The 25834-nt window shown below is 45.3% G+C and overlaps 1 protein-coding gene across 3 annotated transcripts in view; it reads left to right on the forward strand.

The window, feature by feature from the left end:
• Positions 1–25479, forward strand: part of TDRD3 (tudor domain containing 3) — a 139347-nt gene extending 113868 nt beyond the window's left edge. Inside the window, exons 13-14 of one of the 3 annotated variants that reach the window (XM_077344125.1) lie at positions 24086–24216; positions 25258–25479. In XM_077344125.1, the coding sequence (XP_077200240.1) occupies positions 24086–24205 (120 nt within the window). In that variant the 3' untranslated portion in view covers positions 24206–24216; positions 25258–25479. Of the gene's footprint in view, positions 1–5839; positions 5879–17736; positions 18363–24085; positions 24217–25257 lie in introns of those variants that run through there. The other 2 variants (XM_077344126.1, XM_077344127.1) reach the window with 2 other exon arrangements.
• Positions 25480–25834: the final 355 nt, after the last annotated feature.

Raw genomic sequence — 25834 nt, forward strand, 5'->3', positions numbered from 1 at the left:
GTCTTCCAGGATTTGACATCCTCTCAATTTGATGTCATCTGCAAATTTAACAATGAGCCCCTCCACCCCTTCATCCAGATCCAGATCATTAATAAAAATGTTGGAAAGTACCGGACCCAGGGCTGAGCCCTGTGGCACCCCTTTTTATCTCCCTCCAATCTGATGAAACATCATTGACAACCACTGTTTAGGTGCGGTTCTCTAACCAGTTCCCTACGCACCGAACTACCTGAAAATCCAGTCTGCGGTCCTCAATTTAACCCTCAGAACATCACGGGAACCTTGTCAAAAGCCTTACTGAAATCCAGGCAAATAGCATCAGCTGAATTTCCACGATCTCGTAAGCCCGTCACTCAGTCAACGAAGGAAACTAGGTTGGTCTAGCAGGACCTGTTTACTTGACAGCATTTCCACCAACATGAAGGACATTTCAGTAAACACAAAACACAAAATAAAGTAGTCTTGTTGCAGTCCTGAAGTCTGTCCTCCAAACTGACACTGCCGCTTTTATAGTAACAGCAGAATATTAGCAGCCGCTGGTAAAGATCTAGGAGGAACTGTCCCAGGTGGTCCAAATAAGTCTCATAATGCTGAAAGTTCAAGATGAGTTGTATGGTGTGTATATAAATGAGTTCACTTGTCCATCTCATTTGGAGACTGAATGGGTAAGCAGACCTAGGCCAGGATGTATCTTTCAAGAGAGGCTTGGACATCTCTACTTCAGAGTGGTAAGTTGGGTTTTGCATCAGGTGTGGTTGGACAGAAAAGTGGCATGTCTGGATTATCCTTTGAAGAAGGGAAGAAAATGAAGATTGGTTTGCTTGTTTATTACACGGACAGATTGCCCTCACAGCTCATGGCGGTTTACAAGGAAGACGCGTAGTAAGGATACAGAGAAAATATCATGATTATAAACATGCAACATTTCTAATATTTCTAACTTATATGAACATAGCATTTCTAACAGAAGACTATTATAAACTGTATAACTGTGCAACTGTTAACTGCACAACTGCGATTTAACTCATTCTGCGGGCATTGCCAAATTGGGAGTCGCCCCATGCCTCTGCTGGGTGCCATTGGTGGTGGGAAGAGCCTTTGGGGGCTCTAGTTGGTGGATGGAAAGCTTGCTGGAAGAGCTCCCTTTTGCAGGCCCTGCCTAACTGTTTTAGCTCTGGCAGGGCCCTGATCTCTTCTGGGAGCTCCTTCCACCAGGCGGGGGCCAGGACAGAAAAAGCCTTGGTTCTGGTCAAGGCCAGGAATCACCAGCTTGTTGGAACTTGTAGAGTGTAGTGTTCTCTGGGGGCCTCCGATACTCAGGGCTTAGACTGCATGTGGCCTTGAAGGTGATTACCAAAACCTTAAGTCTGATACTCAACTGGTAACCAGTGCATCTGTTGGAAGCTTCCTATACTGTTACTGTATTTTAGGGTCAACGCTATGTCCTCATCTGCATATTAGATTTGCAGTGCTATTGTATGGGAATTTCCACACTTGTATATGTTGCCACTTGTACAATGTACACACATGTCTTATGTAACCAAAAAAGTAACAGGATGTTGTATCATTGTAGACTGCCATTTACATCTGTCCTTCATGAAGATTCCAACAACTGTTGCACACTGGTATAAGGGCAGCTCTGAGGTTGATAAGAAAAATATATTGGAACCACGATCAGCACATAAGCAAAGGAAAAGCAAGCAACCTGCTTGGGGGATGGAGTAATTCCAGAACAGGATTAAGACTTTGGAGGCCCCCAGTTCAAATCCCTGCATGCATAAATTGTCATCAAGTTGCAACTGACTTATAGGGACCCCACAGGGTTTTCAAAGCAAGCATCAAACAGAGCTGGCTTGACGTTGCCTGCCTCTGCGTAGGAGCTGCCTCCCATCCAAACACTCACCAAGACTGACCCTGCTTAGCTTCTGAGATCTGACCAGTAGACCAGCCTTGCCCAAGCAGATTACATCTGTGCTGTTACATAAACTGGATTACTGTGACCAGGACATTTTGTCTCAGCCTCACTAGTGGGCTGATGAGATGATAAAAGTGGTGGAAAAAACTATGCACACTTCCGAACTCCTGGACAGAAGCTTGTGGTAAAATTTTAAGTGATACTTAACTGTTCTTCTTGTCCGAACACCAAAAATGAGTCTTCAAAAATTCCAAGTATGAATTGTTTCCACTGTAGCTTTAACAGTGGGTTTTTGAAGCTGTCTCAAATTTGCTCCAGTTTGATTTCTAGAAAACTGACATTATGAATGTGAACTTTGTCAAATGTAGCAGGATGCCATACGTGTTCGGGTTTTAAAAAAAAAGGAACTATTACTACTTGTTATTATTTGGTGTAAGCAAGTGGATTAAATTTAGTATGGGCCATGCCAGTTAACGGACTGCTGATCTGACCAGGGTTGAATATTCCAAGAAGTCATCTCTAAGCAGTAGCCTGTCATTTTATTGGAATATGCTGTCCTCAGATAACAGTTACAGCCACGAGACCCCCTTAGTAACCTGCCCTGCAAGAGGATTTCGTGTTCATTTTCACCTTATTTAGAGAACTTAATGTCCTCTCCTTAGGAAGCTTCTGTCTTCTCTCCCACGAAAGGTTAAATAGTGTTGCTTCACAACCCAGCAATGAGTTGCAATTCGTAGAATTGCCTAGGTTGAGAATCAAGCATGGAGGAAACACACGCATATACATCCTAGCTGCCCTTCCTTCTAAGAGTTGCATGTTTCGAAGAATGTAACTCTGCTGTAGGACTGCACCGTAGAAGGAGTTGTGTCTCAGTGGTGACTCTTCTGCCGACAGGCTTATGCTAAAATTACAACATGAAAAAAGGAAGGTTCACAATGGAAAATCAACAGAAAAACACGGAACCTTTCCACGGCAATATACTTGTGATAACGTATATATTAAATTCCAATACAATTTCTTTTATATACAAGAAGAAACAACCATAACGGTTTGTAGACAATTTCCGTTTTCAGTTACTTCTTCCAGTGGTTGAGTCCTCCAGTATCAGTTTTTGACTAACGTTCCCCAGTACCTTTGAGCCAATGGCCTATTGATACTACAACTGTCATACAAGGAAAGGCAATAGGATTTTTCCACTTTGTCACAACAAAATTTGATTTTATGTGAATTGCTCCATTTCCCTGTTGTGCATATACTTTCCTCAGACAAGCATGTTTTGGGAGGAGAAGAAAAAAAAAGAACCCTTTGTTCTAGCAGACACATAACCTGTGACCCTGCCCTATCACGGCACCTTTGCATTTCTGTTTCCTCTTCTGCCCAGCAGTCTATCAAGAGCCAATCCTGCCGGATGTGTTTAAATGGTGACAGCCGATCCTTTGTGAATTTCAGAAAATGTTTTATGTTTTGTGTTTTTGAAAATGACAGGCATTTTTCTGAAAGCGGTGGAGGACAACAGGCTAAACAAATATAATAAGCAGTCTTCAATATATCTGTCTGAGCAGTGATGCTTGATGGGAGAATTGATACATTACGGGGAATGCCGCCATGTCCCTTCTTCATGTTGAGATGGCGGAGGGTACGTGAAGGGTCATCGGAGCAGAATAGTCCTAGAGCTGCCAGCTAGCTTGGAACTTGCCGGCTTTACTAGAATTTAATCCTCTGGACTGGCTGCCGGAGCTAGAGATCTGAAGACAGAAGTTATTCCCGGGGATTACCGGGAAGGGAACTTCCTGTATCGTGAGTGCCCCTGGATGAATCTTTTAGGATACTTTGCATAGTTCTGGTCACAGCATCTCAGAAAAGAAATAACATTGGAAGAGGTGCAGAAAAGATCTACGGAACTAGTTCAGTGGGAGGAACACCTTCAATATGAAGCATGGTTAAAGAGGTTGTGGCTCTTTAGCTTGGAGCAGTGGAGGCCAGACTGGGGCTCTCCAGATGTCCGTGGACTATGATTCCTATGTGCTGGCAGGAGTTTGTGGGAATTGTAGTCCATGGACATATGGAGAGCCACCACCCTTGGCTTGGAGAAATGATGACTGAGGGGTGGCATGATAAAGATTTACTAAATTATGCCTGAGAAGGTAGAGAAAGAAGGACTTTTCTCTCTTCTTCATAAGACAAGAATTCATGAGCCCTCGATATTAATAAGCAGTAAGCTTAGAACAGAGAAAAGGAAGTCCTTCATCCAAAGGGTAATCAACCCATGGAATTCACTGCTGTAGGACATGGTAGTATCTACAAGCATACAAGAGAGGATTAGATGAACATGTGGGGCAAGGTCCATGAGTAGCTGCTAGTGTGAAGGCACCAAATCCTCCATCGGCACTCAGGGGAGGAATAGCTTGCCAAGAAAGCGCACTCTTCTCTTGCGTTGCTTTTATTTTCTTTTTTAATAAAGTCGCAGTACAGAGGCTGAAAGGGTGAGAATTTTTGCTAGCTGCATGATAACTTTGCCCAGGAAGCAGGACTATTGTGGAATGCCCTGCATCTTCTATGATCAAATACTCCCCCTATAACCTGGCATAACCTGGCAATGATCTCGGAGAGACTGGACTCAAGTATCTTGGTCTGCTACCTGTCGTCCCCTCCCCTTCAGACTCAGTGTTCTATAGTGAAATATTATTTGGACAACATTTGCCTAGTGACTTGACCAGCAATTCCGCTCCCCACCTCCTGAACAGCTCGTTTTGGAGTGCTTGGGAGACAGAACTTGGGTCAGGAGGCAAAAGGTCAACCCAACTGCAGTGCTACCTGGTTCCTTCCTCCACACTCCCTCCAGTATTTGCATGTCTCCTTTTTCAGATCATAAACTACTGTGGATAGTTTTCTATTTTAGCAAGCTTTGGTGATACCGGGGCATTCTCATCTTATTAGATATATCATCCCCAACCTGGTATAATGAGTTCCCAGAAGAGCTGAGGGCCCTCTCTGGGTTCCACAGGGCCTGCAGGACAGAGCTCTTCTGGCAGACTTTTGGTTGAGGCTGGGCTGTATACCAGCTGTATACCAGCGGGTGAAAAGAATGGGTCCTTCCCCTGGGGGCCTACCATCACCTGAGGTTTACATCGGGTGGGCAGAGCCGGGGATAGAGGAATGGAAGGAAATGGGCCAATTGTGGATTATTGTGACCTCCATCTATCTTGTATTTGGTTTATGTGTTACACTGTGTTTTTATATATTGTATTTTATGGGGTTTATTATTTTATTATATTGTGAGCTGCCAAGAGCCAGCTTGTCTGGGAGTTGTGGGATACAAATTCAATGATAAATAAATAGATTTTAAAAAAGACTTGGGTATGCTTGGGTGCCAAGGTTAGCAGTGGAGGGCCATCAGTGCTATTCAGGTCGACAGCCTCTTGTCATTTCAGAAGGTAACCCTGTTGGTCGACAGGAGACCAGCTAGATTCGAGGCCAGGATCACCTTAGAAACCAAAAAGGTTTTCATGGGACAAGCTTCCGAGAGACAAGTCTGGGAAAGGGAGCTTTATGCCCTGAAAACCTCATGGGTCTACTGTGCCACTAAACTCAAATCTAGCTGTTCTACATCATCTTATGAGAAGTTAGAGTCCCTATAGCCTGGGTGATGTCATGTGCCTTTCAGAAGTGAGAAACGTCTTTACAGATTGGACTTTTAAGCAGAAGCCTATAGGGGCAGGTAGGAAAGCAGCAGTTTATTTATTTATACTTTGATTTACATACTGCGACTCATGTCTGTTGCTCTCTCATGGCGGTTTACAATATAAAACTAATACAATCACAATAAAACTCCATAAATCCCCCAATAAAATTGGGTTTTGGGGAACACATGCTTTCTGAAAGTAGAATGGCTCAGCACCTATTTTACATCTCTTTTTCCCACAGGTCAAAGGGTTTAGGCACATCTAGAGATGGCAGTAGCCAAGGGATAGTGTCTGGGTGGCAGGTTGACATGGACAGAGAGGTTGTCGAGAGGCATTTAGCTGCACTGGATGAGTTCACTTCCCCTGGGCCGGATGAAATCCACTCGAGAGTGCTCAAAGAACTTTCCGGAGAACTTGCAGAACCCTTATCCATCATCTTTGGGACCTCTTTAAGAACTGGAGATGTTCCGGAGGACTGGAAGAGAACAAACGTTATTCCAATCTTCAAAAAAGGGAGGAAACATGACCCGGGAAACTACAGACCAGTGAGTCTGACCTCTGTTGTGGGGAAGATAATGGAGCAGATATTAAAGGGAGCGATCTACAAACATCTGGAGGACAATTTGGTGATCCAAGGAAGTCAGCATGGATTTGTCTCCAGCAGGTCCTGTCAGACGAACCTGGTTTCCTTTTTTGACCAAGTAACAGGTTTGCTGGATCGTGAAAATAAGGTTGATGTGGTTTACTTGGATTTTAGTAAAGCTTTTGATAAGGTTCCCCATGATGTTCTGATGGATAAGTTGAAGGACTGCAATCTGGATTTTCAGATAGTTAAGTGGATAGGGAATTGGTTAGAGAACCACACTCAAAGAGTTGTTGTCAATGGTGTTTCATCAGACTGGAGAGAGGTGAGTAGCGGGGTACCTCAGGGCTCGGTGCTCGGCCCAGTACTTTTTAACATATTTATTAATGATCTAGATGAGGGGGTAGGACTACTCATCAGGTTTGCAGATGACACCAAATTGGGAGGACTGGCAAATACTCCAGAAGATAGAGACAGAGTTCAACGAGATCTGAACACAATGGAAAAATGGGCAAATGAGAACAAGACGCAATTTAATACTGATAAATGTAAAGTTCTGCATCTGGGTCAGAAAAATGAAAAGCATGCCTACTGGATGGGGGATACGCTTCTAGGTAACACTGTGTGAGAACGAGACCTTGGGGTACTTGTGGATTGTAAGCTAAACATGAGCAGGCAGTGTGATGCTGCGGTAAAAAAGGCAAATGCCATTTTGGGCTGTATCATCAGAGGCATCACATCAAAATCACATGGTCATAGTCCCATTGTATACGGCACTGGTCAGACTACACCTGGAGTACTGTGCGCAGTTCTGGAGGCCTCACTTCAAGAAGGACGTAGATAAAATTGAAAGGGTACAGAGGAGAGCGACGAGGATGATCTGGGGCCAAGGGACCAAGCCCTATGAAGATAGGTTGAGGGACTTGGGAATGTTCAGCCTGGAGAAAAGGAGGTTGAGAGGGGACATGATAGCCCTCTAAGTATTTGAAAGGTTGTCACTTGGAGGAGGGCAGGATGCTGTTCCTGTTGGCTGCAGAGGAAAGGACACGCAGTAATGGGTTTAAACTAGGCTGCCTAAGGAGGTGGTGAGCTCCCCCTCACTGGCAGTCTTAAAGCAAAGGTTGGATACACCCTTTTCTTGGATGCTTTAGGATGCTTTGGGCTGATCTTGTGTTGAGCAGGGGGTTGGACTAGATGGCCTGCATGGCCCCTTCCAACTCTATGGTTCTATGATAGAAGTCGTCCCCGTGAATGATGCACCTGGTAGCAAGCTCAGGTTATTGCTATGGAATTTGTGGATGCACCAGAGCTGTGTGGCTCAGCTAAACCTCAAGGGTGTCAGTTTAGCTAGAGCAGTTTCCCAACTTGTGTGTCTCAAAGCTTCTGAAAGTGGTTCCAAGGCCAGGCTTCCTCACTAGCTATCCCTGCCCTTTCTGTTGCTCTCTTTTATGTTTTGAAAACCAAGATCCGGCCCTGGAAGCAGCATCTTCTACAGCATATATGAGTTGATCTCAAGGCAAAACCTATAGGGATGATTAGGGAAGGGACTGAAAACACAAACACCAGTAAAACGTGGCCAGGGGGTCACTAGAGTGAGTTTCTTAGAATCTTCAGAGGGATTAGAGGAAGTTATGGAGAAGCAGGAATGGTGGTCAAAAGTTGAAGAAGAAGAATTGATTCTTTTCTCTACCCAAAGGAGGCTCAAAGCGGCTTAAAGTCGCCTTCCCTTTCCTCTCCCCACAACAGATATCCTGTGAGGTGGGTGAGGCTGAGAGAGCCCTGATATCACTGCTTTGTCAGTATCAGTGCTGTGGCAAGCCCAAGGTCACCCAGCTGGCTGCATGTGGGGTAGTGCAGAATCAAACCCGGCTCACCAGATTAGAAGTCTGCACTCCTAACCACTACACCAAACTGGTGTGTAATCCTCCATTTGCAAAGGCTGCATAAGTCTGAATGAAACTTGCTCCGTGTCCGTAGTGAGGGCCAGCTGTGATGTTTGTTGGTTTCTCAAACACACCTGGAAATTGAATATTGGACTAAACGTGTGCCATAGTTTGTAAGGTAAAGGTAAAGGTATCCCCCATGCAAGCACCGGGTCATGTCTGACCCTTGGGGTGACGCCCTCTAGCGTTTTCATGGCAGACTCAATACGGGGTGGTTTGCCAGTGCCTTCCCCAATCATTACCGTTTACCCCCCAGCAAGCAAGCTGGGTACTCATTTTACCGACCTCGGAAGGATGGAAGGCTGAGTCACCCTTGAGCCGGCTGCTGGGATTGAACTCCCAGCCTCATGGGCAGAGCTTCAGACAGCATGTTGGCTGCCATTCCACCCTGTGCCACAAGAAGTTTGTATAGCGTACCAAAAAGCCTTGGGTGTGTCCTGCATGGATCACAATACCAAGAAAATTCCAAGTTGGGGGTCACCATGCCAAACAACTTGGGGCTGCTGACCTGTAGCATCACACATGATTGTGTATTGATGCATCTAAAGCAGATTCTCATGAAAGGGTTGGAAAGTAGCATCAGGTGGTTGTGTCTGCTTTCAGAAAAGGGAATTGCAAGCACCTTCCACCACCAGCTCTGCTTCTTGCCCTTTTATATTTGGTATTTGAAACAGTGTGCATGCTGAGCTTGTGCCTGTAGATGATTTGTATATAAAAAATTATAATAAAGGAATATCAACGAAACATCAGTCTTGACCTTAACTTTTTTGGGGTTGTGTTATTTTACTGATTAACCATCGGTGTGCAGTCTAACAAGCTGACCACATTGCTTTCTACTATCTCAACATGCAAAATCGTTCCAAAATAGTTCATTTTTGTCTTACAGGTGAAAGATAATGTGTTGTGAACATTGGGGGTGGGGATCTGTCTTGGCTAGAGGGTCCCAGTTTTTATCCTAATGCAGACATGTTCTATGAAGAGGTTGAAGCCAGCAATAGTCTATCATAGCGATCCCCAACCTGTGGGCCATGGACCACATGTGGTCCCTCGACTAATTGGAGGTGGGCCCCGAAGGACGCCTTCTTCCCCCCCCCCCGGCCCTTTACTTCATCCCCCCCCCCAGCCCTTTACAACACACTTCATTGTTGTGGCATGTCTGTATCTTATTTTGAAGGGATGTTTAAACATTACCATAGCGATCAGAGAGCGCCAGGGCAGTGGTTGAGAGTAGAGGAGTAAACTACCCCCCCCCACCGGGCCTCAGTAAAAGGCGTTGAGTGGTCCCCGGTGATAAAAAGGTTGGGGACCACTGGTCTATCAAACAAGTTCTGGTGGGTCACTGTGTTCATAGGAAACAACAGAACAAAGTTTGTCCAGTGGTACCTTTAAGACCAACCAAGTTTCATGATGGGTATGAGCTTTCTGTTGACGTGTGCATGCACACCAAAGCTTATACCCAGAATTAAACTTGGTTGGTCTGGAAGGTGCTGACGGACTTGAACTTTGTTCTGTCTAACAAAATGAGACCGTTGATTTGATTGTTTCGAAATCTGTTGGATGCCCCTTGGCATAATTCTATCTTTCTCAGGGTAGTCTTAAATCTTCAGCAACTCCTGTAAAGAAATCTACACACTTACATGTTAATTCTCAAGGCACTGGTAAATAACTATGATGTTCTAGAATGCAATTTTAAAAGTTTACCAAATGGTTTGGATCCACAGGTGTGTTTCCACGGATTGAAGGATTTCCATTCACTGTGACTTCCACCCCCTCTCTAAGTGGAGTTGAAAAAGTCATATTCTGCATGTGGAAATCCTTCCATCCACAGAAGTGCTTTGATGGATCTGAGCCCAGAGAATTACTAACAACTTACTGTTCAGGCCTAAAAGAATTGGTAGAAGTGGTGTCTTGGGTGGCCAGTGCTAAGAGACTGCCATTGAAAGGGGTTGTGCTCCTATGCCACTGTTAGTGTGAAACTATACGTGCACCATTCTTCATAGAGTTAGTTAAACGTTGATTCAAGCATGCACACGCCAAGGGTTTTGGTGGCCGTGGTAAAGAGTGAGGGAATGTGCATTCCCTGGGTGCGTGCCCTTAAAAGTTTCATACAACCTAATTTTTCTGCCACGTAGAATATTTTGAATGCCTGATAATCAAGCTGCCTTGGCACGAAGACATGTTTATATGCCACAGTGTGTGTGTGCCCAAGAATTTGACCACCAAGGAAGTCTATAGAGGCCAAACTCCATTTGTTTCTGTTTTAATGTAGTTTAAGGTTATCAACCTAGAGAAGAACAGTTTTTTGTGAAACCCTGAGGTTTCTTGATGGCCCTGGAAGGAAACCCTGAGGTTTCCCAAATGGGCAGGAGTTAATTAATTTAATGTATTTTAAAAATGTGTTAAATATATATCGGGTGATATACCCATATATGGTTATGTCACCCCCCCCCCCCATGGCCAATGATGGTCCTGGAGGGGGTGGGAGAGCCAGTTTGGTGTAGTGGTTAGGAATGCGGACTTCTAATCAGGCGAGCTGGGTTTGATTCTGCGCTCCCCCACATGCAACCAGCTGGGTGACCTTGGGCTAGTCACAGCCCTGATAAAGCTGTTCTGACCGAGCAGTGATATCAGGGCTCTCTCAGCCTCACCCACCCCACAGAGTGTCTGTTGTGGAGTGAGGAATGGGAAGGCGACTGTAAGCCACTTTGAACATCCTTTGGGTAGAGAAAAGCGGCATATACGAACCAACTCTTCTTCTTCTGGGAAGGGGAAGGGGGCCTGTGTGGGCACAAGCACAGTTATGCACATCAGCTGGATCGAGGTGAGCCGGCTCTGCTGCTTCTGTTAGATCTGTCAACCACATTTGATCCTGTCGACCATGAGCTGCTAGCCCACCGCCTTGCCAGGATGAGGATAGGGGGCACAGCTTTAAGCTGGATACGCTCCTTTCTCCATAACCGGAGCCAGAGGGTGGCTGTGGGGAAAAAGTTAACGCGCATCTGTTCTCCGGACCACCTAGCCACAGTGATCCATGCGACGGTCACCTCCAGGCTAGATTTCTGTAACTCGTTCTACATGGGCCTGCCCTTTTCCCTGACCCAGAAATTGCATCTGGTACAAAATGCAGCTGCGAGGGTCCTCACAGGAACATCTTGGAGGGCCCATATCCAGCCTATGCTGAGGCAGCAGCATTGGTTGCCAGTTGCAGTCTGGATCAAGTTCAAGGTTTTGGTTTTGACCTTCAAGGCCCTTGGTGGTCTGGGCCCCCACATATCTGAGGGACTGCCTGTCACCCTGTGCCCCCCGCAGGGCTTTACGCTCTGCGGGTATTGAAGGTGATTCCTGGCCCTAGAGAGGCACACCTGGCCAGGGCCAGGGCTTTTTCGGTCCTGGCCCCAACCTGGTGGAATGAGCTCCTGGGTGAGCTGTGGGCCCTGTGGGAGCTTTCTGTTTTCTGCAGGGCCTGCAAAACAGAGCTCTTCTGCCAGATCTATGGTTGAGGCCAGGGCAATGAGGAAGATTGTGCCTCCCCCCTCCCCAGGGCTAGTGCTAGCACCTGGGTTGTTATTAGCTAGAGCTTCCCTCCCCTATAGTGGGTTATTAGATTGCTTGGCGGGGGATCGTTGTTTTATTATTGTTGTTGTTGTTATTGTTGTTGTTATTGTTCAATTTATTTCCCGCCACTCCCTACAGGCTCGTGGCGGGTAACAATAGCTTTATTTGCTATGCTTTATTTTCTATGCTTGGGAGGCTAGCGATAGCTTTATTTGCTATGCTTTCACCATGTTTATTGTATTTGGAATGTCATTTTAATGGGGTTTTATTGAGGACTTTGTGACCCACCATGAGCCACTGGAATAGGAGTGGCAGGATAGAAATCACATAATAAATAAATAAATAAATAAGCAAGCTTCCTAACCATATTCTGCATGATCACACCACTTCTGGGGTTTCTAGAAGCTTGAAGAATGTTTCAGGAGTTTCTTAATGGTAAAAAAGTTGAGACGTCTGATCTAGAGATACTGCAACGTTGGTTCTATTTTACTGGATCAAGCCTGTTATCCTATTGAATTGTATTATCCTATTGAATTGTGTCATGTTATGTAGATTCAGGACTTCTCTGTTCAAATATTCGCCACTACAAGAGTGGAAGGCGGCAATGATTTTAAAGCAGAGTTTTAGTGCACTTTGTAATAGATACATATATTTTGTTTAATTTATTTCTCATAATTTTCTCTCTCCCAGACTTTTGGGTATCTAACTTGAGTGGATTACGCACATTGCCAGTGCATGTGTTCCAATGCCAATATGAAGTGAAAACCATATATGCACCGTTCGTCATAAAAATGGAAGTTGGTGTTTAGCTGACAAGTCCTATATTTTGATAAACTCATTTGGCGATTGTTTGGGTCGGCATTTGTGAACATACCTTCTTGATGCCCCATGACTTAATTATTGTTATTGTAACTCATTGTTGGCGGATAAATGAAGGCAGGGTATGTCCTCTTGAAAATAAGAGCCCTAATATTTCATGCTCTCATGAATTGGAGAAGTAGCATTCTAAGAGTGCTATTTAATTAAACGTGGTATCAGAAAGAGCATCATGTCATGAAAGCCACCTCGTCAGCATCATCCCTTGCTGAAAGTGCAAATCTAACTCACGACCCTTATCAATGCAGTATTTTTCTCAGCGGACTACACTGTCATCCTTTATTGGGTGCATTTGAAAAGATACTCAGGTCAAAAGGTCTTTTGGTCATTATAAACAGTATTTGCAGAATTGTATGGAGGAAGAGCCATACATTTTTCTGTGTAGCCTGAACCACTAATGAATGTTCCTGATGTCCACACTAAATCTTCTCAGTAGCAGTATGCAAACCTCTGGTTAACCCTTCTTGTTCAGTCTGGGAGGCTAGCTACTCCACCTGGGATCCTGATCTCTGTTCTCCTTGGCTTGTAGAAAAACCATCATATTGATCTCAGGAATGGCAGCTGCTGGCATGAATGATGACCCAAGATTAGGTGTTCTCGTAGGTCTTGAAACTGCGTATGGCTGTTTAATAGAAGTAAAAGTGATGGGCAGTGTTCTCTTGCTTGTTGACGCAGTCAGCCTTACTTTAACAATGTATGCACCACCAACCGTAGCTCTACTTCAATGGATATTAAAATCAGTTCATTGATAGAGCAATGAGATTAATTGCCATGTGTCAGGATCAGGCTGAGCCTAGCCTGCAGAGTCCGTGATAAAGACACATCCGAGATCCAACAGGCAGTTGTAAATCCAAAGAGAGAGTCCACAGAACACTAAAGCAAGCCAAGATCTTCCTAAGCAAAGATCTTGATAATAACAAAGAACAATAGGAAGACCAGGGCAGATATAGAGCCCATCACATAAGGGAGGGGGCACACAGGCATTTTGGCGGGAGAGCGAGAGGGCAGCAGAGGTGGGTTGATTCCCAGGCGATCAGATGGCCCGGAATCTTATCTAGGCAGTTGGCACATTGTTAAGACTTGAGTTATCTCCGCAAGGACACTTATAGTAAGATTGATACATCAGCAACGGAACCACTCCCTCTGGGAAACGGAAGGGAGGCTAGAAGCTAGCGGACATATTTATTGTTTTATGGCCTTGGCTTGGGCCGGCTGGTGAGAGACCAAAAGGTTTGTGAGAAAGCGAAACTTAGCTGGCATGAATCGGGGTTCATGACACCATGAGCTTTATACTACCTTGAGTTTTGCGTGCCGTGTTTAGTCAGATTGGGTGCAGATTTTGTTTCTCACTGATGTACTGATTCCCATTCAAGTAGACCAGACCCACACTGAAACTGCTGTCAGCAGAGAGCTTCCTCTTCAATCCATATGGTTCAGAGGGAAGATTTCAGTAGTATCACTCTCTGGTGAAGAACTGAAACCGCTGTAATCTGAAGTATCATAAACTCGAGGGTCCATGTGATGGACAGTTTCTCCAGTTTACATTTAGGCTGCTTTTAGGTAATAATTGATACCATAAAATGAAAATCTGGATTCTGTCTTAAGTGCTGTGGCGAGCTTTCATTTTCTCTGTATACTGTGCATTCAGTTGTTCAAAGAGACATTGAACGTACATGAGTCTTAACCACTGTGTTGGACAATGTTTAGGCTCAAGTGCTGAATCCCCCAAATAGTAACTCCTTGCTGAAGCTGCAGAGAGGAGACCATCTCCATGGGGTTTAGTAACAGGTGGGGAGCAGACAGTTTCCCTTGTTAGGGTCCCTTTTTTGACAGGTGAGATTGAGCCCCTCCTATTTTATGCTGTTTGGCAAGTACTGCATCATCTCATCCAAGATCTTCTATAAGCCCACTTTTGTGTCCGTTCAGATGAGGTGAAGGCCAGTTCCATTTAGAGTGAGCAGACGCACCCAGTAGAACTCTTCATTGTCATCCTTGATGGGTTTCCCAGAGTCCTACGAATCCTCTTTTTTGCTTTGATAATGTGGCCAAAAACGTAGCCCAAAAATTACCATATAACCAATGCCAGGTTTTTGGTAGCTTTAGCAATCCCACAAATTCTGTTTGAGTTATTTACGTTGATAAGAGATGGTAATACCCTCTCCCCTACTGCTGAGAGACAGAGGGTACTGTCGTATTTAAGTGCAGTTTAAACTTCAAAATGGATCAGCTTCTTTAGGCCATTTAGACTAACACACAAAGAGAGAGAAACATCCAGCATCAGTCCCCTTATGTCCCGTTTTTCTTATCCTCCTCTTCCCCCCATTGTCATTTTTCCTTCTTTTAATCCTTCTTATAGGAGACTGTGTTAAAATAAAAGGAAGGAAACAAATGGGAGGCCTAAAAAAATCAATTTTAAATTTAAATTCACATTCCTAGGTAATAGCTATTAGAATTGCATATGGAACACCTGGCGAAATAGCACGCTGGCTTTTTAGAAGGTATTAGAAGTCTAAAGAGCCTCTTGTGACGCAGAGTGGTAAGGCAGCAGACATACAGTCTGAAAGCTCTGCCCATGAGGCTGGGAGTTCAATCCCAGTAGCCGGCTCAAGGTTGACTCAGCCTTCCATCCTTCCGAGGTCGGTAAAATGAGTACCCAGCTTGCTGGGGGGTAAACGGTAATGACTGGGGAAGGCACTGGCAAACCACCCCGTATTGAGTCTGCCATGAAAACGCTAGAGGGCATCACCCCAAGGGTCAGACATGACCCGGTGCTTGCACAGGGGATACCTTTACCTTTACCTTTACTAGAAGTCTAAAGGTGACAAATCTTCTAGACACTTTCGGCTGTATCAAGTCCATTCTGCTCTGGACATTAAAAGAGATGTAAAGTTTTTTTTAAAAAATGACCCTTGCTATTTTGCATGTTAGTTTATCTCAGGTGGGGGCTCAAGGGAATTGTAGTTCATGGACATCTAGAGAGCCACATAGAAAGATCTATACTTTCTCTTATCATGTGTAGCTTCTCTGTATACAGGGTCTCCAATGTGGTACCCTTGGACAAAATGGCACCTGCTGTCACCTTTCCTGGGGCCCACCAAGCATTTTTAGAAAATGGGAAAGGCGAGGTGGGGCTTTATCCCAGGAAGGCTTCCTATTGGCCACGAGATTTGATTGGCTGGGCAGATTTTTATATGTGTTGCTTTGGAAGCAGTTGGCACCACAGCACAAGGCTGTGTGACTGAAGATAAGCTTGCCTGTCTGATTCTGCCTCCAGCGGCGTCCATTTTGTGGCCGTGCCCACTGTGCTGTGTCAGAATCCCAAAGGCCCCTGCAAGGCTGAAAAAGGTTGGGGACCCATGGCTTAATATAACAGTCGTGAAAAACGGAGACTGTGGTCCAGAGTATGCTAAATTGGACTGCCTGTCGTTACCACCTCTAGCAAGGACTCTCAGGGAATAGGGAAACTGGTACCTGACTCAACATGGCTCTTGTTTGATCTCCCCATAAGATGCCGCCCTGGCAGACTAGCCCATTTGTGACAAGAGGAAAATCGTCATATATCCACTGCTAGAATACATGCCCTTCCCTTTCATCATCCTTTGCCCATTTTTGTTCTTTTTGCTGTTCCTGTTATCATTGTGAGGGGTACTGTTTGGTGCTTACAAGGAATGCAAAACGATCTTGCCTGTCTGTTCGCGCGCTTGAAGTATGGTTTTGCTTGTAGTTAGATAACTTTGCATAGCTGTAAGATCCCTGTTTGGTGGGCAAACCTCTGGGAGGAGGGTGCGGGGGACATGGTGGGAAAATCCATGAGTTGTCTTCAACAACGTTCGCTCTCTGAGGTCAACTTCCTGTAGTGGCTCCCTCAAGGTTTCCAATAAAGCTATTTTATTCATCTCTCTGATGAGCTCTGAGTCTGCTTTGGTGTCTTCGGGGGTGCACGTCCTTAAGGTTTTCTAATTTAATTCTCATAGGACACTTGACCTCCTTCAATCGAAAGGCATTAGATGACCTAAAAGGACTTCTGGCACAGAAAAATCATGGCTCCTCAAATGCAAAAGGAAATTCAAGTCATGCACATTGGGTATTGGAATGCTAATATGATTGAATATGTTTACCAATGGGGGGGGATAAAATCAAAGGCATTTTTTGTGGCAGGGAGCATACGGAAGTGGCTCAGTTATATTCCTTTAAAGCACGGATACCTGCCCATTACTGAACAATGTCTCCACAGTTACAGCAGCTTCCTATGTAAAGTTTCTTTCTGCAGACATCTGGCATTTTGGTACCAATGTACGTCACATTGGTCAGGCTGCACCTGGAGTACTGCACACCATTCTGGAGGTGTCACTTCCAAAAGGGTGTGGACAGAATGAAGCAGGTGCAGAAGAGAGTGACGAGGTTCAGCTGGGTCCTGGGGACCAAGAGCCTTATGAGAAAAGGCTGAGGGACTTGGGAAGGTTCAGCCTGGAGAAGAGAGGGCGACTCTTGAAGTATTTGAAAAGCTATCACTTGTTGGCAGCAGAGGAGAGGACTCACAATAGTGGGTTTAAATTACATTCGTGTAGCTACCAGCTAGATATTAGATGTTTTTTTGTTTTTGATTTTTTACAGATTGGTTGGTCTGAAGCAGCAGAACAAATTTAGAGTCCAGTGGCAAATTTAGAGTCCAGTTTTACTTACAGTATGAGTTTTCATGTGCACACATGCTTCCTCAGATACAATCATGGAATAGAAGTAATCAGTTCAAAATTATAGGTGTGAGAATAAATTAACATGCAGCCTAATGAAAATGGTTAGCCCAGTCTCAAACACCTCCTCAGCTAATTTGAATATGGATACTGGTACCAGAGGGCACAACAAACCCAGATGTCAGCTTTGCTGTCACATACATCCAGACAACACAATCACTGGACCCAACAACATCAAGTCCACCATCAAAAGCTTATCTTCTAACATCAAGTCCACCATCAAAAGCTTATCCACATGCTTATCTTCCAACATGGTATATGCCATCACTGGCAGTCTTTAACCAAAGGTTGGATACATACTTTTCTTGGATGCTTAGGATGCTGATCCTGCGTTGAGCAGGGGGTTGGACTAGATGGCCTGTGTGGCCCCTTCCCACTCTATGATTATATGATTGTAAATGCAAACAATGCCCTTCTGTTCTCTACACAGGACAAACAGGACAAACACTCTGCCAAAGGATAAATGGACACAAATTTGACACCAAGAATCACAAGACTGATAAAACTGTGGGAGAACACTTCAACCTTCCAAGAGATTCAATAAATGACCTCAAAGTAGCTGTTTTATCACAAAGGAACTTCAATAACAGACTGGAAAAGGAGATGGCTGAAACTCAAGTTTTTACAATTAGAGCAGTGGTTCTCAACCTGGGGGGTCAAACAACCCTTTCACAGGGGTTATGGCAGGGCGAGCAGCTTGGCCGGTGGGGGGCACTGACATTGTTGCCGCTCCTCCTGCAGGCGACCGCTCCCGGCTGCCAGCCGCTCCAGCTGTGCCTCCCCCGCAACACAGTCTCCCACTAGGTGCTCCAGGTGGCGGTGCAGCTCGGCAGGACAAGAGGCAGAACTGAACTGAGAAACCCCAGGGAAAAACCCAGTTTATATACAGTCATGAATGATGGATCTTCACGCCATTGGTCAGTTTCGGTTTAATTTCTGTGAAAGAACACTTGCCTAATTTTATGGTTGAGGATTACTACAATGTGAAGAACTGTATTAAAGGGTCGCAGCATTAGGAAGATTGAGAACCGCTGCAATAAAGCAATGGAATCCCCAGGATTCAACAGGGACAATGGTTTCTGAACTCACTATATAGGCTAACGTACATTCTTAACAACCCCCCCAAACAAACCATTAGGAAAGCCTAATGTCCTCTGTATTTTAATTTTCTCTTAATTGGAATAATTGATTTGAACAAGTAGATTATAATGTAACTATGACTGGTATAATGCAGAGTTATTTCGAATAGTGTTATATTACACACACACACACACACACACACATATATATATACACATTACACACTATTCCAAACAACATTGAATATATATATTACCCCCCCCCCCAGGACAGAGACAGCCAAATGCTCTACTTTAAAGTGGATAGTGACCCTGGGGGGGGGGGGAGGCAGGCAGAAGACAAAAGGGCAAGATCTTAGCTAACTACTGTCAGCCATTGACTATCTATTTGCCCATTATTATCTTAATATATACATTTGTATATTTATTATGGCCAAATGTTTCTCATGCAATTTGATCGCAAGTGAATACAAACAAATCCAAGTAGCTGGTTTCCCCCTGTTCCTCTCTGGGACCTGCTAACCATTTTCATTATGCTGTATGATAATTTATTCTCACAATTTGCCTATAAGTATGAATGGATCACTGCCATCCAATGACATTGTTTCTGAGGAAGTGTGCAGGCACACAAAAACTCATCTTTAACCATTAAAGGTAAAGGTAAAGGTATCCCCTGTGCTAGCACCGAGTCATGTCTGACCCTTGGGGTGACGCCCTCTAGCGTTTTCATGGCAGACTCAATACAGGGTGGTTTTCCAGTGCCTTCCCCAGTCATGACCGTTTACCCCCAGCAAGCTGGGTACTCATTTTACCGACCTCGGAAGGATGGAAGGCTGAGTCAACTTTGAGCCAGCTGCTGGGATTGAACTCCCAGCCTCATGGGCAGACAGCTTCAGACAGCATTTCTGGTGCCATACCACCCTGCGCCACAAGAGGCTCTCTTTAACCATTAGCTACATCTAATATTTGTGTAAGGCCCTCCTGGGTAAGGCCTATCCGGGCCAGTCCAGCCCTCCGGTCCACGGGCCAATCACAGGGTGCACTCCCCCCCCCCCGTTGCTCCCTACCCTTGACTGCAGTAACCTCTTGATGGTTTAAGGCAGTGGTCCCTGACCCCCGGTTCGGGGACTAGTACCGGTCTGTGGACCAGTCGGTACCGGGCTGCGGCTCCTCCTCGTCCTCCTCCCTGGCTGCTGCCTCGGGGGCTGTCCTGCCACTCTGCCTCCGGCTCACCTTTGGTCCTCTCCAGCGGCTGCCATGGCTGGGGTTCCCCTTCAGCGTGGCACTGCTTAGCTGCTGCTGGCAGCATCCCCAGCGGGCGGCGGGAAGTCAGGGGCGCCAGCAGGAAAGCAAGTGGAGCAGGGGCTCAGGCAGTGGCGGTGTCCCTCAGCAAAAGATTACCCTCCCTGGGCCTCAGTAAAATTGTCAAGTGTTGACTGGTCCCCAGTGATAAAAAGGTTGGGGACTACTGGTTTAAGGGACTTTGGCATTCATTCATTTCCCGCCACATTCCTTTTCCTCTTGGCTTTAAAAAAAGCAAATGCACGAGACCTTTCTAAGATGGCTGCCTCATTCCAGTATTCCCATTACATAATGGCCCCCAGAGCATTATTAGTGCAGGTAGAGTTCCAAGCGAAATGTGTGGCTTACTGCTTGAAAAAGCCCCTCATGGGAAAATGGAGAAGTCCTGCCCCACTCCTAGCAATGTCAAGGCAGAGTTGTTCTTGGCTCAGTTAAAAGGTGGCAGTGGAAAGTGTTGCCCAGCCATAGCCAACTTATGGGGACCCCAGAAAGTTCTCAAGGCAAGCGACATTCAGAGGTGGTTTGCCTTTGCCTGCCTTTGTGTAGCAACTCTGGACTCTTCCAGTGGTCTCCCATCCAGGTACTAACCAGGGCCTGCCCTGCTTAGCTTCTGAGATCGGATCTGGCCAGCCTTGACCATCCGGGACAAGATAAGAGGTGAAATGGGTCTTCCTTCCACCAGAGAAAAGTGCTCTGCTAGTGTGACAGGTCATCGGATCAAGCCTGTGGATGGCAGCTTCTCACACGGCGAGGCCATGGCTCAGTCATGGAGCATTGATGGACTGATGGTCTGATTCAGCATGATTCAACTGGAGGTCCACATTAAGTCGAGTAAGAAGAAAAAATTATTGTCTTTAAAATCTTTAATATCATCAAAGATAACTGAGACAGTTATTATTACACAATTGAGGCACTCCAACAATGGTATTAGATATTGCCTAGGACAGCAGTCTCCAACCCCCAGTCCGGGGACCTGTACCGGTCCGTAGATCAGTCGGTACCGGCCCACAGCTCCTCCTCGTCCTCCTCCCTGGCTGTTGCCTCGGGGGCTGCCCTGCCACTCTGCCACTGGCTCACCAGTGGCCGCCATGGCTGGGGCTCCCCCTCGGCGTGGCACTGGGCAGCTGCTGATGGCAGCGCCCCCCAGCGGGCGGCAGGAAGTCAGGGGTGCCGGCAGGAAAGCAGGTGGAGCAGGGGCTCAGGTGGTGGTGGCGACGTCCCTCGGCAAAAGACTCCCCTCCCCCCCTCCCGGATCTCAGTAAAATTGTCAAGCGTTGTGATAAAAAGGTTGGGGACCACTGGCCTAGGATACTAGTCTTGGTTGTTTTTGAAGATTATAATTAAAGGTTTTGGACATTTGCAGACAAGAAACTTTTCTTCTTTGACCTCAGTTGAAATACATCAGTTCTTCTGAAACTTACAGGATTTATTGAACCACATCTTTATTTTTCTTGTTTGCACGTGTCCTCCCATGTATGTTTCTACTTTGCTATCCTGATTCAGAATAAGGGAACATCATGTACTCACTCCATTTCTATGCACCCACATATCTGTCTTTCTGGGTGCAGTATCCTGTACTTACTGTAAGAACAGTAGTCAGAAAGGCTCCCTCCTGGCATTTTGCAAACTCAGTAAAACAGGAAGGCATTTTTTATAAGGGAAATTGGAATTGTTCCAGGCAAATACATTATGTTTCTGTTGATGTAGTACCATGTGCTGCATGGTTTAGAACGTCACACTTAACACTTAACCTTTGTTCAGACAGCATTGTTTCAAATTCCTACAATCCTAGTCTGATCATGTTGCTTATCAGATGGATCCTTGTACTGATAATATCCATTTACATTTTGTAATCCTCCTTGAATCTCAATGAGAAAGGCTGATTATAAATATAATAAACTAGGGGCTAAGCCCATTGCATTCAGGAATACAACAGACGCTAAATTGGGGTGTGTGTGTGTGGAAGAACTCTGCAGACAGCCTCTCCCTCCCCCCAGCACCTGGAAAGGCTGCAGAGAACTCACTGGGAGGGGCACCTCCCATGTGGCAGGGATCTGCAGCCTCCAAGCCTCAGAAGGAAGTGGAAGGAGGAGGGGGTGGGGGACAAAAGGCTGGCCACTGGACAGACAGGCAAGCCGGGTTTGTTTGTTTGTTTGTTTGGTTTTAGATTTATATCCCACCTCTTACGATAGTGTCACCTTGAGGCGGTGACACAACATGCCTATAAAATCCTTAAGGTATGAGACACACTCCTCCTCCAAGGCCTTACCAGAAATATTAAATGGAATAGATAACATAAAAAATAAAATAAAAATCCAGGTAGTGTTTGTAGTAACTGCAAGAGAAATAAACAGCTGTGTGTATGTGTCTGTGTATCTATCTGTCTGTCTGTCTGTCCGTCCGTCCATCCATCCATCCATCCATCCTAGAATTAAAGCCTGTTGTAGCAGATACAACGGGTGTTAGCAGGGGGAGGGGGGGGAAATAGCAAAGAGAGAGGGAGGTAAAAAAGAAGAGAGTGATTAAGATAGAGAGAGCTTGGCAGTGGGAAGAGGAGGAGTTGTCCAGTCTGTAAGGGCATGGGGTTGAATGTGTGTGTTGTGTGGGAGGTTGTGGTGGCGTGGTGGCAAATGAGGGCATGGGTGTGGAGATATGGGTGTCAAGAACCTGTGGTGTGGAATGTTCGTTGAGTGTGGGAGAGGACTGACCTTTGGGAATTGTGGCATAGTGGTTACAGAGGAGCTTTCCAGAGCTTTCAAGCACCCAGCAGGCCTTAGTTGTCTTTAAACAGTTTAAAATCACCTTCCCTTCCTCTCCCCATAACAGACACCCTGTCAGGAAAGTGGGGCTGAGAGCTCTGAGAGAACTGGGATGGCCCACAGTCACCCAGCAGGCCTCTGTTGTCTCTAAGCAGTTTAAAATTGCCTTTTCTCCCTCTCCCCATAACAGACACCCTATGAGAGAAGTGGGGATGAGAGCTCTGAGAGAACTGGGATGGCCCACAGTCACCCAGCAGGCCTCAGTTGTCTCTAAGCAGTTTAAAATTGCTTTCCCTTCCTCTCCCCATGATAGGCACACTGTGAGGGAGGCGGGCCTTAGGGCCAGCCCAATCAGCGTGCGGCCAACTGCGCTGGCTACACCCTGATTGGCCCGTATTCCCTCACAGATGCCCGGGTCACGCTCCTCCCACAAGGCTGTTTCACAAATATATAGAGGAACCATGGATACAATATAGAAGAAGAAGAAGAAGAAGAAGAAGAGTTGGTTCTTATATGCCGCTTTTCCCTACCCGAAGGAGGCTCAAAGCGGCTTACAGTCACCTTCCCTTTCCTCTCCCCACAACAGACACCCTGTGAGCTGGGTGAGGCTGAGAGAGCCCTGAGATTACTGAAGAAGAAGAAGAGTTGGTTCTTATATGCCGCTTTTCCCTACCCGAAGGAGGCTCAAAGCGGCTTACAGTCACTTTCCCTTTCCTCTCCCCACAACAGACACCCTGTGGGGTGGGTGAGGCTGAGAGAGCCCTGATATCACTGCTCGGTCAGAACAGTTTTATCAGTGCTGTGGCGAGCCCAAGGTCACCCAGCTGGTTGCATGTGGGAGAGTGCAGAATCGAACCTGGCATGCCAGATTAGAAGTCCGCACTCCTAACCACTACACCAAACTGGCTATATATATATATATATCACAGAGCCTTCTGATTAATCTGAGGAATTAATCAATTTAGGGAGAACCCAGACAAAGATCTTCTGGACTTTCTTGGTCGTCTCCCATACAACGAGTTACCTTGGCTCGTTGGAATTTTCTCCCTCTGTATATGATGTCCTACTGGTGGGCTGTTTTATGCCCAGTAGTGGCTCTTATCCTAAAAGGCATTTTTTAAACTACCCACCATGGTTTTGCTCAATTTTTAATTTTGGTTATGCCAAAACGTTTACTGGATTTCTTTATTGAAATTGTTAAATGGAAAGTCAGCCTTTAAATGTGTATCTGTGTCCATTTCCGCTTTTTTGCCTCAAATAACTTTGGCTCCGTCACATTCAGCACAGTTCCTGAGTGGGCAGTGTTGGCCATCTACCCACAAAGAAGGTCTTCTCAATCGAGCATCCCCCAGCCGTGAGGAGCAAACTATAAACCCTTCAAGGAAACTCAGGCTTCTGTTCAAAATCTGTGGCCAGAATCACTGGTGGTCGGTCCTCCGCTGCTTCTTTCTAAGCCAAAACTTTCCACACGATTGTGGTTATCTTGATTTTTGGAAAACCTCGCATGTGAATTTGTGCCTTCTTTCTTGCATTTTTACTGAGAGCTTGTTTGAGCTAAATTGTGGTTTGTGCAGAACAACCTTTGCTTTGTGCATCTCCCCAGCAGTATATCCAGTTAAATCCTATTGTTTGCCTGCAGGAGGAAGAAGAAATAGCTTATGAACAAACTTTAGAGTTCCGTAGAGGCGGAGATGGGCAACCACGGCGGTCGATGCGGCCCACCCAACAGTTCTATCAGCCTCCAAGAGCTAGGAACTGACAGCAAGGAAGGTAAATGCTGCCGATAACCATGGAACATTTGGGTGGGGAAAGCAAGATCCATTTTTAATGAGGCAATTTAGGATGTAGTTTAGTAGAATGTACTTGGAATTCTCTTGTTTGGTACAGTTGCCTAGAAACATAGAACCTACCTGAGTTTTGGTCCCATTAATTTGCTAGCTGTATTATTTTTTTCTTAGAATGCTTTTTAATTGGGGTTAACCTTGACACGTATCCCAGAGTTTACTGAGGCACAGTGTCTGAATCAGAGCCGGGAAGACATCCTCACTTTCTGTCTAGCTTGTCACTCGCCTAGCCCAGATGACTGTATTGCCGGTTGGGGTGTCAGCTACAGGCTTTGGAAACAGCAGCAGTCAAAGCGGGAGGTGCTGGAAAAAAGCAGACAAGGATGAAAAAGAGAAGGATGAAGAATGTGAACTGGTTATAAATCATGGCAGAATTAAAGTAGAGGATGGGGGAGGCCCGGGGGCCTGGCAGCTGGCACTCTGAGCCTTCTCTTCCCGTGGGAGTTGCTGCTCGGACCCAAGCTCTCCGCTGACATGGTGAAGGCTAGGGTACCCGCGAGAAAGCAGGTGGCTTTTCCATATAGTTAGGGGACAGGAACTAAGAGGTTGCTAGTTCTTTCTCTTCTTAGTAACATGATGCTGAATATATATTCTAAATTTATACTCGACTCATAAACAGAAAAGTTATTGAAGGCAGCAGCATTCTGTGTTTTGTTTTTTAAAGACAACCCTGGTTATTTCTGCAGCAGTATCATCATTCTCATTCTCATGAATTCAGTCATTGACCAATAGATACAAAGAGCAAAAAAATAAAAAAAATAAATTACACAATAGTATTGAAATCAGGGGAATCCTCTTCATTAAAATGTTAGAAGCTTCCAAAACAGTAAATTACAGAGCCTCCCAAATTTTAAAATCTTCCAAAGACATGCCAAGAAAGGAGATGGAGTACGCTCTGTTACCGTGTCGGAACTGTCCACCTTCCATGTTCACCTTCACATCTTGTTGCCTTTGTTATTTCCCGTAGGCTCTTCATTGTGGCAAACGTTCTCCAGGTTCTGCTCAGTGGTCAAGATGCCTGGGTTTGTGCCTGAAGAAGTGGGACTTGATAAAGAAGGCTGGCACAAGGAAGGAGTATGAAATAAACCCACCAGAGACATTTTTTTTAAAGTTAGTTTGATGAAGTTTTTACATACAGAAGAAAACCATTGTTAATACTGCCATCAATAAAAGCCACCATGCTCTCCTGTGTCCTTGGTTTACCTTTTAGTACTTGGTAGCATCTTCCACTTTGCTTGTTGAACAGCCCAAGCTGATAAGATTTGAATGGAAAATATGATTGCACTCCTCCATTATCTCTGATATTAGTATGGGGCGGGATGGGGTATTTTCTCTTTGCCGCCATGTTGGTATTAATATTTTAATGGGGGTTTTAATGGGTTTTAATGGGGTTAAGATCATTGTCACCCGCCTCGAGCCTTCTGGAAGAGGCAGGAAATAAATCGAAATATAATAATAATAATAATAATAATAATAATAATAATAATAATAATAATAATAATAATAATGGCATTGATAAAAGACTTCATGTATAGAAAACAGAG

Source organism: Paroedura picta, chromosome 6, assembly GCF_049243985.1.
Source record: "Paroedura picta isolate Pp20150507F chromosome 6, Ppicta_v3.0, whole genome shotgun sequence".
NCBI lineage: Eukaryota > Metazoa > Chordata > Lepidosauria > Squamata > Gekkonidae > Paroedura > Paroedura picta.